Raw genomic sequence first — 12,491 nt, 5'->3', positions numbered from 1 at the left:
TATAAAGTATACAGTGAGTACAGAATGACGGTATAAGTGTTCAGATATTTTACAAGTGATATTACTGATATATGAATGTGGATTTTAGCTGTTCATCACAGAGACAGCCTGAGGGAAGAAACTATTCTTGTGTCTGGTTGTTTTAGCATACAGTGATCTATATCGCCTCCCTGAGGGGAGAAGATTAAACAGATTGTGACCAGGGTGTGATGGGTCCGCAGAGATGTTACCTGCCCATTTCCTGACTCTGGACAAGTATAAGTCTTGGATGGAGGGCAGGTTGACACCAATAATTTTCTCTGCAGGGATGAAAAAAAATACACAAAAGGATCTCCATGAGTTCTATAAAGTATCAAAGTTTGACCCGGATCCAGACAAAATTCTGGATACTATGGTCCAGAACACACAAAAATGAGGGGGTCGTTAGAATTTTTAACGCTGTAAGGTAACAAATGAAGATACACACATGCAGCCAACACCAAACTGTAGCCAAGACTCTGCTGAATCAGGAGTATGTCAACGGATTTGATGTATCTTCAATAGCTACGGAGCTAGATCCAGAAGAAAACTGCCATTATGGAAATATCATTTTCTTGCGAATAACTTTTGAAGTAATAGTGATACAAGTATGATTCCAGATGCTATGGGTGTGTTTTCATGGTCAGTGAATCCAATAATATTGCCGGTTGTAACCTATTGGTATATAACTTTTGAATATGATGAATAAATTAATATAATTTTTTTTTCATTTGTCTATGACTTTTTCTCTCACACACATGACACAATATCTTGTATGTGAGAATTAGTATCTCATTTTAGGTGTAAGTCTCAATATGTGGTGAAATGAGCTGCTTGGCAGAGGTCTGTGCTCTCCGAGTGCTTTTCTAGTTCTTCTTCTTCTTCTTCTTCTTATTATTATTATTATATCAGCCCTGTGATGACCTGGCGACTTGTCCAGGGTGAACCCCGCCTTTCGCCCGTAGTCAGCTGGGATAGGCTCCAGCTCGCCTGCGACCCTGTAGAACAGGATAAAGCGGCTAGAGATGATGAGATGAGATGAGATTTCTTTCACTAATCACCAAAAACAGCTAAGAAAGTGAATATATACAATCTGGCAACCCAGAGCTGGAAGACACATGATATCAGTGAATTCCTTTAGTTTCTATATTTAGGAGCTGGATATTACAGAGCAGGGGTGTGTGTGTGTGTGTGTGTGTGTGTGTGTGTGTGTGTGTGTGTGTGTGTATATAGACTCACTGCAGAATCTACGCTTCAATCCGGAAGGTGAGAAAGAAATTTTTCTTTCTTTCTTTCTTTCTTTCTTTCTTTCTTTCTTTCTTTCTTTCTTTCTTTCTTTCTTTCTGTCAGTGATTTGAAGCAGTTTATGGATTTTGATCTCATCCTCCACCTGCCTCTGTCAGACAATAACATTTAAATAACATTCCTTTCTGTGTGAGCGATACACTTCCAAAGTTCATGATGATTTTTTCCCTTTTTGTTTTATTAAAGTCAAGAGAGAATAGAGAGACACTGCTGAGGGAACGACTGTTTCTAGCTGCTATAACATCAGTGACAACAGGAACTAATTTGTTCATGAATATACACTCAGCGGCCACTTTAATAGGAACATGTTGTTGGTTCTAAGATCCCTGTTCTTGGCTGCAGGAGTGGAACCCAATGTGTTCTTCTGTTCTGCTGTTTCATGCTGAGATGCTTTTCTGCTCACCACGGTTGTAAAGAGTGATTATATGAGTTACTATATCCTTCCTGGCAAAAAAGCTCAAACCAACCTGTCCATTTCCCTCTGACCCTCTCTTATCAACAAGGCGTTTGTTTCCACCCACAGAACTGTCGCTCACTCACTCAGTGTTTTTTGTTTTCTGCTCCATTCTGTGTAAACTCTAGAGACTGTTGTGTGTGAAAACCCCAGGAGATCAGCAGCTTCTGAAATACTCAAACCAGTCCATCTGGATCAAACCAACACCCAGACCACAGTGAGAGAAAGTCACACTGTGAGATCACAGTGTTTCCCGTTCTGATGTTTGAACATTGTGAACATTAACTGAAGCTCCTGATTTGTATCTGCGGGATTTGATGTGTTGTGCTGCTGGCGAGGGATCGGCTGATTACAGAACTGCACAAAACAACAAGTGGGTGTAGGGGTGTTCCTAATAAAGTGGCCGGTGAGTGTAACTATCAACAGATAAAAGTATGAAGCTCTTTATTAATTATTAAACGGTAATTGTTGGTAAATTGCTGTGGTATAAGAGCAATAAAACATTAGGGGACATGCAGTTCGAGGAAAATAATCAGCGTCAGGGCAGCAGCACACAGGGTTTATTCCTGATGAACAGAAACACTGCAGCATGAGTCGTTACAGTGCACTTTTTTGTGAGTTTTCCTCTGGGATGAATAAAGTCATCATCTGTCTCTGTATGTAACGTGCTGAATTTGTCCTTCAGTATGGATCTGTATGAGATGAGGGGCCCGCTGCAGGCCATCGCCGAGGAAACCACAGCCAGTGAGGAAGACGAGGAGAATGAAGACGAGAGTGATGAAGAGTTTGTGATGGTGAGAAACAGGAAGTTGAACTCTGACCCCAGTAACCCCCCTGATGCCTGGTGTAGAGACTGCAGTGTCCCGATACATTCGAAACCCAGAGAACACACACACCGCCAGCACAGAGTCGACACCCTCAGCACCACCGCACAGGAGATCAAGGTTTGTGTGTGTGTGTGTGTGTGTATGTGTGTGTGTGTGTGTGTGTGTTCTGTACAATGTGAAGTTTCATAATGAAGTTGTGTGTGTGTGTGCGTAGAGTGAGCTTGGTAAGCACAGAAGCAGTTTAGCGGAGAAGATCACACAGATGGAAAACTTCATCAGCAACCTGGAGGAGATCTTCATCACTGTGGAGGTGCAGCTCTGTTTCCATCTCTATTAGAACTCACTAGTGCGCACTGCTGAGGGATGTTCCGACACCTACATGCTACCTTTTTAGATTTTATGTGTACCACTGTAATATTTGCTTCAAAATCAACAATCTTTCACTCTGTCAGTGTAATCTAATCTAACTAGACATCGGACAGTCTCATCAAACAAACAGACAGTCTCACCCAACAAACATTAGACAGTCTCACCCAACAAACATTAGACAGTCTCACCCAACAAACATCAGACAGTCTCACCCAACAAACATCAGACAGTCTCACCCAACAAACATCAGACAGTCTCACCCAACAAACATCAGACAGTCTCACCCAACAAACATCAGACAGTCTCACCCAACAAACATTAGACAGTCTCACCCAACAAACATCAGACAGTCTCACCCAACAAACATTAGACAGTCTCACCCAACAAACATCAGACAGTCTCACCCAACAAACATCAGACAGTCTCACCCAACAAACATCAGACAGTCTCATCCAACAAACATTAGACAGTCTCATCCAACAAACATCAGACAGTCTCACCCAAGAAACATCAGACAGTCTCACCCAACAAACATTAGACAGTCTCACCCAACAAACATCAGACAGTCTCACCCAACAAACCTTAGTCTCACCCAACAAACATCAGACAGTGTCAACAACCAACCGTCAGACAGTCTCACCAAAAATGATACATGATATTGTCAAATAAACATTAGATGGTAGATAAATCTCACTAAATAATTTCAGTAGAAATGGTAGAAAAATCTCACCAAATAGACATTACATGATGTCACTAAACAGACATTAGACAATCTAGCCAAAGAAATATTAACTAATGTAACTGTGTGTGTGTGTGTGTGTGTGTGTGAGAGATCAGGAGAATTTTGGGCGTCAGGAGCAGAATCTGGAGCAGCACTATAACGACGTGCTGCAGTGTCTGTCTCAGCGTTTCAGAGAGAACAGCGCCACCCTGCTGGACGAGAAGAAACTGAAACTGGAGGCTCTGTATGGGCAGCTGCTGAGCTGTGGAGAAGTGCTGATGGCGAGTAAAGAGCTGATCGAACATGCGCAAGAACTGCACCGCTGCGATGACAAACACGCCTTCCTGCAGGTCAGAGGTCATCAGGAACCAAATAACCAAATCTGTTAATTTTATTTTTATTATTTAATGAAACAGTTTCCTGGGCTCCAGTTCAGCGTCGTATGTACATCCTCTTTTCTTTCATCTCTTATTTACAGATCGTAATGCCCGTCATTAAGAGGTAACTAGTGATGGGTTAGATGTGTGTGTGTGTGTGTGTGTGTGTGTGTGAGAGAGAGAGATCAGTCCACTATAATCGATGTAGCTTTGGTTCCTTTCTGTAATGAGTCATTAAGAGGAAATTTCCGGAACCATCAGGATGGAGGAATTTTCCAAGGATGAGGTGGAACATAAAGTGGGTGTGTCTCTGGACTTTGCCCCGCCCCCTTCAGACCTGACTGAGGTTAAACACATGATGGACTCCGTTAATGTTGTACCAGGTAAGTGTGCACTGCGAAACAGCTGAGTGTTAAACCGACCCATTGTATCAGTGAACCTAGTGTGTGTGTGTGTGTGTGTGTGTGTGTGTGTGTGTGTGTGTGTGTTTAAGCTCCCTCGGCCCCAGTGATGAACCCTCAGGTGGCAAACTCAGCCTCTCCCTCATCTCTGCGTGTGTGTTGGAGTCTGTTCTCCGATGATACGGTGGATTTCTACGAACTTTACTGCAGTCAGATCTCTGAGGACGTTGCCACGGAAACTATGCAGGATGGTAACCATACCAGCACATTCCTTATTATCTTTATTAACTTTAGAGAGTTTAATGGTTTCTGGGTACTCCTCTGGTTCTACTCTTACTAGCTCTCCCACACTGTGTGTGTGTGTGTGTGTGTGTGTGTGTGTGTGTGTGTGTGTGTGTGTGTGTGGTCAGTGTCGGTGTTGAGAGTGAAGGAGACTCACTGTGTGGTAAAGGATCTTCATCCTAATTCTCAGTATGAATTTTGGGTCACAGCGACAAACACGACGGGGATCAGTCCAGCCAGCGAGAAGGCCGTGTACATGACCGGTATACACACACACACACACACACACACACACACACACACACACACTGCAGTGTTTAACTTTTTAGATTGGATATGAACCAACAATTGATTACAAGATACAGTGGTGCTTGAAAGTTTGTGAACCCTTTAGAATTTTCTACATTTCTGCATAAATATGACCTAAAACATCATCAGATTTTCACACAAGTCCTAAAAGTAGATAAAGAGAACCCAGTTAAACAAATGAGACAAAAATATTATACTTGGTTATTTATTTATTGAGGAAAGTGATCCAATATTACATATCTGTGAGTGGCAAAAGTATGTGAACCTTTGATTTCAGTATCTGGTGTGACCCCCTTGTGCAGCAATAACTGCAACTAAATGTTTGCGGTAACTGTTGATCAGTCCTGCACACCGGCTTGGAGGAATTTTAGCCCGTTCCTCCGTACAGAACAGCTTCAACTCTGGGATGTTGGTGGGTTTCCTCACATGAACTGCTCGCTTCAGGTCCTTGCACAGCATTTCAATTGAATTAAGGTCAGGACTTTGACTTGGGCATTCCAAAACATTAACTTTATTCTTCTTTAACCATTCTGTGGTAGAACAACTTGTGTGCTTAGGGTCGTTGTCTTGCTGCATGACCCACCTTCTCTTGAGATTCAGTTCATGGACAGATGTCCTGACATTTTCTTTTAGAATTCACTGGTATAATTCAGAATTCATTGTTCCATCAATGATGGCAAGCCGTCCTGGCCCAGATGCAGCAAAACAGACCCAAACCATGATACCACCACCACCATGTTTCACAGATGGGATAAGGTTCTTATGCTGGAATGCAGTGGTTTCCTTTCTCCAAACATAACGCTTCTCATTTAAACCAAAAAGTTCTATTTTGGTCTCATCCGTCCACAAATCATTTTTCCAATAGCCTTCTGGCTTGTCCACGTGATCTTTAGCAAACTGCAGATGAGTAGCAATGTTCTTTTTGGAGAGCAGTGGCTTTCTCCTTGCAACCCTGCCATGCACACCATTGTTGTTCAGTGTTCTCCTGATGGTGGACTCATGAACATTAACATTAGCCAATGTGAGAGAGGCCTTCAGTTGCTTAGAAGTTACCCTGGGGTCCTTTGTGACCTTGCCGACTATTACACGCCTTGCTCTTGGAGTGATCTTTGTTGGTTGACCACTCCTGGGGAGGGTAACAATGGTCCTGAATTTCCTTCATTTGTACACAATCTGTCTGACTGTGGATTGGTGGAGTCCAAACTCTTTAGAGATGGTTTTGTAACCTTTTCCAGCCTGATGAGCATCAACAACGCTTTTTCTGAGGTCCTCAGAAATCTCCTTTGTTCACGCCATGATACACTTCCACAAACATGTGTTGTGAAGATCAGACTTTGATAGATCCCTGTTCTTTAAATAAAACAGGGTGCCCACTCACACCTGATTGTCATCCCACTGATTGAAAACACCTGACTCTAATTTCACCTTCAAATTAACTGCTAATCCTAGAGGTTCACATACTTTTGCCACTCACAGATATGTAATATTGGATCATTTTCCTCAATAAATAAATGACCAAGTATAATATTTTTCTCTCATTTGTTTAACTGGGTTCTCTTTATCTACTTTTAGGACTTGTGTGGAAATCTGATGATGTTTTAGGTCATATTTATGCAGAAATATAGAAAATTCTAAAGGGTTCACAAACTTTCAAGCACCACTGTACATCACAACATTTATAACAATACTTTTATATCAGTTAATTATCAGTGATTAGTCATGACTTTGTTAATGATGTGTGTTAATACAGTGTCAAGAAAAAGTAAGTGAACCCTTTGTAAATAACTGTATACACTTATGTATAAATTTATCTAAAATATGATCTGATCTTCATCTATGTTACAGTAACAAACAATCTGTTTTAAATAAAAATACAAACAATGATAATCCTTAATGTCTTTATTGAACACTACCTTTAAACAATCATGCTGATGCTGGAAAAGTAAACGAATCCTTGGATTTAGTAACGGCTCAAACCTCCTTTGGCTGCAACAGACGCTTTCAGACCAGAGGAACTTTTTCATCGTTCTGAGAACTGTTGGACGAAGTTCGTCACGCTGCAGGACCTGTGGATGAGCGTGGCTCGTAGAACACTGTTTTGAGGGACTTTTTTAGCTCCTACTTCAGGGTAGGTTCTCTCCCAGACACGTGGAACCCTGAGTGATGGAAGTGTACGGTGATCGGTTGAACGTGAGCCAATGCAGCACCAACAACTGCCATTTAAAAAACCCCGTGTAAAATGTTTGCGGTTTAAACAACAGCTCCTAATATTATCATTCATCTCATTATCTCTAGCCACTTTATCCTTCTACAGGGTCGCAGGCAAGCTGGAGCCTGTCCCAGCTGACTACGGGCGAAAGGCAGGGTTCACCCTGGACAAGTCGCCAGGTCATCACAGGGCTGACACATAGACACAGACAACCATTCACACTCACATTCACACCTACGGTCAATTTAGAGTCACCAGTTAACCTAACCTGCATGTCTTTGGACTGTGGGGGAAACCGGAGCACCCGGAGGAAACCCACGCGGACACGGGGAGAACATGCAAACTCCGCACAGAAAGGCCCTCGCCGGCCACGGGGCTCGAACCCGGACCTTCTTGCTGTGAGGCGACAGCGCTAACCACTACACCACCGTGCCGCCCCTCCTAATATTAGTGTTATAAAATAAAAATGAAACATGGACAAATGGACTGATGGTGAAGTACTGAGTGTAAATGCGAAAGAGGAAATACAGTGTGATTGAGACACGTCAAAGCAAACTATTAAAATCTTTGCTAGCATTTCCTGCTAGCATCGCATAACGTCAATATGGACAAGAACAAAGCAATAATGTGTGTGCTATTCGTTAAACCAGGTTGTGTTTGTTTATTCTTGTAACTGATGAAGATCAGAGCATATTTGAAGATAAATTTTGTGCGCGCGCGTGTGTGTGTGTGTGTGTGTGTGTGTGTGTGTGTGTAGTCCCCTCTCCTCCAGTGATTAGAGAGTATGAGTGTGTGAGCTGTCTGGACGCGGCGCTGATCCGCTGGGACTCTGGAAACACAAACCCTGTGGAGTCGTACACACTGGAGCTGAGTGAGGATGGAGAGAAGGACAACGCAGTGACTGAGTGAGACACACACACACACACACACACACACACAAACTCTGTTCTGATAGGCTGTGAACGTTTACTACTTTTACCTGATCTCTTACACTGTGTGTGTGTGTGTGTGTGTGTGTGTGTGTGTGTGTGTGTGTGTGTATGTATACAGGTCAATCGTGGCGATCCCCACCTGTGAGTGTGTGGTGCAGCTGCAGCCGTGGAAACGTTACATCATTACTGTTCGAGCTGTGAACATCGGTGGTGCCAGTGAAAAGTGTCAGCCAATCAGGATCTCCACTACAGGTATGATAACCAACATCACACTCATTATTCCTCTGGAACAGGATGACCGGTAATATCCCTCTGTGTGTGTGTGTGTGTGTGTGTGTGTGTGTGTGTAGGGACTTTTTTCCACCTGCTGAAGGAGACCGCTCACCCGAGCCTGTGTGTGTTGGATGACGGTTTCACCATTGTTTACCCGGACGAGGATCTTCCTCTGAGTGACATGGTGTTCAGCGACACCACCTTCAACAGGTCTCTCTCTCTCTCTCTCTCTCACACACACACACATATACTAGTGCATCTCAAAAAATAAGAATATTGTGAAAAAGTTCAATATTTTCCATCAGTTAAGAAAGTGAAAATGTTATATATTATAGACTCTAAAATGTTTCAAGCATTTTTCTATTTTAATTTTAATCAGTATGGCATACAGTACAAAAACATAAAAAAAAAACATCTCAAAATATTAGAATATTTCATTTCGAGTTTGAGTAAAACAGTATGAACACAGTGTATCTCTCGGTCTAGTTCAGTACACACAACCACAATCATGGGGAAGACTGCTGACTTGACTGTTGTCCAGAAGATGATCACTGATGCCCTCCACAAGGAGGGTAAGCCACAAAAGGTCATTGCTGAAAAGGGTGGCTGGAAAAGGTGCACAAGCAACAGGGATGGCCGCAGTCTTGAGAGGATTGTCAAGAAAAGTTGATTCAAGAACTTGGGAGAGCTTCACAAGGAGTGGACTGAGGCTGGTGTCAGTGTATCAAGACCCATCACGAACAGACATCTTCAAGAAAGGGGATACAACTTTCGCATTCCTAATATCAAGCTACTCCTGAGCCAGAGACAATGTCAGAAGTGTCTTATCTGGGCTAAGGAGAGAAAGAAATGGACTGTTGCTCAGCGGTCCAAAGTCCTCTTTTCAGATGAAAGTACATTTTGCATTTAATTTGGAAATCACGGTTCTAGAGTCTGGAGGAAGAGTGGAGAGGCACAGAATCCAAGGTGTTTGAAGCCCAGTGTGAAGTTTCCACAGTCTGTGATGATTTGGGGTGCCATGTCATCTGCTGGTGTTGGTCCACTGTATTTTATCAAGTCCAAAGTCAATACAGCCATCGACCACGAGATTTTAGAGCGCTTCATGCTTCCATCTGCTGACGAGCTTTTTGGAGATGCTGATTTCCTTTTCCAGCAGGACTTAGCACCTACCCACAGTGCCAAAACTACTACCAAATGGTTTGCTGACCATGATATTACTGTGTTTGATTGGCCAGCCAACTTGCCTGACCTGAACCTCATAGAGAATCTATGGGGTGTTGTCAAGAGGAAGATGAGAAACACCCGACCCAAAAATACAGATACGCTGAAGGCCACTATCAAAGCAACCTGGGCTTCAATAACACCTCAGCAGTGCCACAGACTGATCACCTCCATGCCACACCGCATTGATACAGTAATTCATGGTAAAGGAGCCCCAACCAAGTATTGAGTATATAAATGAATATACCGGTACTTTTCAGAAGTTGGACATTTCTGTATTGTAAATCCTTTTTTTGATTGATCTTAGGGAATATTCTAATAATTTGAGATACTGGATTTCTGATTTTCATGAGCTATAAGCCATAATCATCAAAATTAAAACAAAAAAGGCTTTAAATATTTCACTTTACATGTAATGAATATAGACTATATGAAAGTTTACCTTTTTGAATTAAATTATGAAAAAAAGGAACTGTTTCATGGTATTCTAATTTTTTGAGATGCACTAGTGTGTATATGTCTCATCTCATCTCATTATCTCTAGCCGCTTTATCCTTCTACAGGGTCGCAGGCAAGCTGGAGCCTATCCCAGCTGACTACGGGCGAAAGGCGGGGTACACCCTGGACAAGTCGCCAGGTCATCACAGGGCTGACACATAGACACAGACAACCATTCACACTCACATTCACACCTACGGTCAATTTAGAGTCACCAGTTAACCTAACCTGCATGTCTTTGGACTGTGGGGGAAACCGGAGCACCCGGAGGAAACCCACGCGGACACGGGGAGAACATGCAAACTCCACACAGAAAGGCCCTCGCCGGACCCGGGGTTCGAACCCAGGACCTTCTTGCTGTGAGGCGACAGCGCTAACCACTACACCACCGTGCCGCCCGTGTGTATATGTATATACTGTATATGTATATATATCAATGTGTGTATATAGTTATAACTAATAGTTTATTGTATCGATATAATCAGTGAACTGATTCTCGTGTGTGTGTGTGTGTGTGTGTGTGTGTAGTTGTGTAGCTGTGCTTGGTGACCTCATTCCTGTACGGGGGCGTCACTATTGGGAGGTAGAAGTTGATGACTGGACAGAGTATAGAGTGGGCGTGGCCTATGAGGACACACAGCGCAGCTCTTTTCTTGGTGCTAATGCTACATCCTGGTGCATGAGACACATTCGCACACCCTCCAGGTGACACACACACACACACACACGCACTGCATAAAGAACGCCTCCTCTCATATGGATTAATTAGAAACCAGAAAAACACTTTGTACATAACTGAGGTGTACAAATCCAGCTGTTCTAATTTGTGTTTTATTCATTTATTTATTTATGCATGCTTTAAAGCTGCACTGTGCCGAATTTTATTTGAATTTTAAAATTCCAGACACAAGTACGAGTTCCTGCATAACGGCTGGAGTGCAGATGTGCGCATCACGGTGCAGCCGCTGTGTGTTGGCGTGTTTCTGGATTACGACAGCGGCGCACTCTCCTTCTACAACACACACCTGCAGCAGCACTTACACACCTTCAGGTGCTGCTTCACACACAACGTGCTGCCCTGCTTCGCCCTGGATAAACCCGGAACACTGAGGATACACACCGGGGTTCCGACTCCATCATACATCACACACACTCACTCATAAAAGGATGGCTCGCATAATGTAACATAGCATGTCAAACACACACACACACACACACACACAGAGTAATGGAAACAGAGCTGCAGGTTGTGATTCCTGAATGAATCAGTACTTTTAAAGACCTCGGTTAGAGGAGTGTGATGAAGCTCTAGTTTGAGAATTTTCTGTCTCTAAAACCAAATAAAATATCTGATTAAAACATCTGGATCTGTTCTCACAGTTCAGTCCACTGGAACAAACAGTTTAAAGAAGGACTGAACTGAATCACAGAAGGGAATCAAATGCATTAAACCCAGTTTATGGGAATCAACATTCGGCTCCAGGTCCCCTGTGACCCCGACACGGTGACTGAAAATGAATGAATGAATCAGTTAATGGACAGATTAATGACTGAATGAGTGTAAGGTTGATTTACCTCAATGGATACCTTAAAAAAGATTTAATAAAAGATACAGGCAGAGATTTGGGTGAGGACATGTTCTTATCAATGTCAAAGAGCTAATAATGAATATTAGTATAAATATACAGGTGATTGTAGGAAATTGTGCGTGCCGATTGTTTGAGAAATTCGGACTATTTCTCAATAATCACCTCGAGTGACTCGGCAAAATGGCGTCTGATCGCTTTGTCACCGTAAGTGAGGAAGAATTACAGATGATGAAAGAAAATGCTGTTCCTAAAAGCACTAAAGACGCTCCGAAGTTTGGTCTAAAAGTATTTAAAGGGAAGGTGGGGTTGGGATTTATTTTATCGATTTCAGAACAAAGTATTTTATGTGACTCAGCATAGGTAAGTGATACACATCTGTGCTACACCATTATTACATTTACATGAAGATTTTTAATTTTGAAATAAATTACTTTTAATACATAGGTGGCACGGTGGTGTAGTGGTTAGCGCTGTCGCCTCACAGCAAGAAGGTCCGGGTTCGAGCCCCGTGGCCGGCGAGGGCCTTTCTGTGTGGAGTTTGCATGTTCTCCCCGTGTCCGCGTGGGTTTCCTCCGGGTGCTCCGGTTTCCCCCACAGTCCAAAGACATGCAGGTTAGGTTAACTGGTGACTCTAAATTGAGCGTAGGTGTGAATGTGAGTGTGAATGGTTGCCTGTGTCTATGTGTCAGCCCTGTGATGACCTGGC

The 12,491-nt window shown here is 42.9% G+C and overlaps 1 protein-coding gene across 2 annotated transcripts; it reads left to right on the top strand.

Moving 5' to 3' along the window:
* Nucleotides 1–1,201: 1,201 nt before the first annotated feature.
* Nucleotides 1,202–12,268, top strand: LOC132887611 (fibronectin type III and SPRY domain-containing protein 2). Of its 2 annotated transcripts, none has more exons than XM_060923078.1 (13): nucleotides 1,202–1,284; nucleotides 2,463–2,721; nucleotides 2,819–2,914; nucleotides 3,811–4,044; nucleotides 4,173–4,195; nucleotides 4,333–4,454; nucleotides 4,565–4,723; nucleotides 4,883–5,017; nucleotides 8,030–8,177; nucleotides 8,323–8,456; nucleotides 8,555–8,687; nucleotides 10,725–10,901; nucleotides 11,101–12,267. In XM_060923078.1, exons 2-13 carry the CDS (start codon nucleotides 2,464–2,466, stop codon nucleotides 11,357–11,359), a joined length of 1,878 nt encoding a protein of 625 aa, XP_060779061.1. In that variant the 5' UTR covers nucleotides 1,202–1,284; nucleotide 2,463; the 3' UTR covers nucleotides 11,360–12,267. The 2 variants fall into 2 exon arrangements, with proteins under 2 accessions (XP_060779061.1, XP_060779062.1); XM_060923079.1 differs by lacking the exon at nucleotides 1,202–1,284 and adding an exon at nucleotides 2,087–2,183 and having other exon boundaries at nucleotides 11,101–12,268.
* The last annotated feature ends 223 nt before the right edge of the window (nucleotides 12,269–12,491 follow it).

Source organism: Neoarius graeffei, chromosome 6, assembly GCF_027579695.1.
Source record: "Neoarius graeffei isolate fNeoGra1 chromosome 6, fNeoGra1.pri, whole genome shotgun sequence".
NCBI classification, from domain to species: domain Eukaryota; kingdom Metazoa; phylum Chordata; class Actinopteri; order Siluriformes; family Ariidae; genus Neoarius; species Neoarius graeffei.
The sequence above is the reverse complement of the archived record's forward strand: the minus strand, read 5'-3'. Positions and strand labels throughout refer to the sequence as shown.

What these genes read in the sequence shown, in the direction of transcription:
- LOC132887611 (XM_060923079.1), top strand. Translation starts at nt 2,464, where the DNA reads ATGGATCTGTATGAGATGAGGGGCCCGCTGCAGGCCATCGCCGAGGAA. An exon ending in CTCCGTTAATGTTGTACCAG is followed by an intron (nt 4,455 to 4,564) that starts GTAAGTGTGCAC and finishes TGTGTGTTTAAG; the next exon opens with CTCCCTCGGCCCCAGTGATG. An exon ending in CACATTCGCACACCCTCCAG is followed by an intron (nt 10,902 to 11,100) that starts GTGACACACACA and finishes TTAAAATTCCAG; the next exon opens with ACACAAGTACGAGTTCCTGC.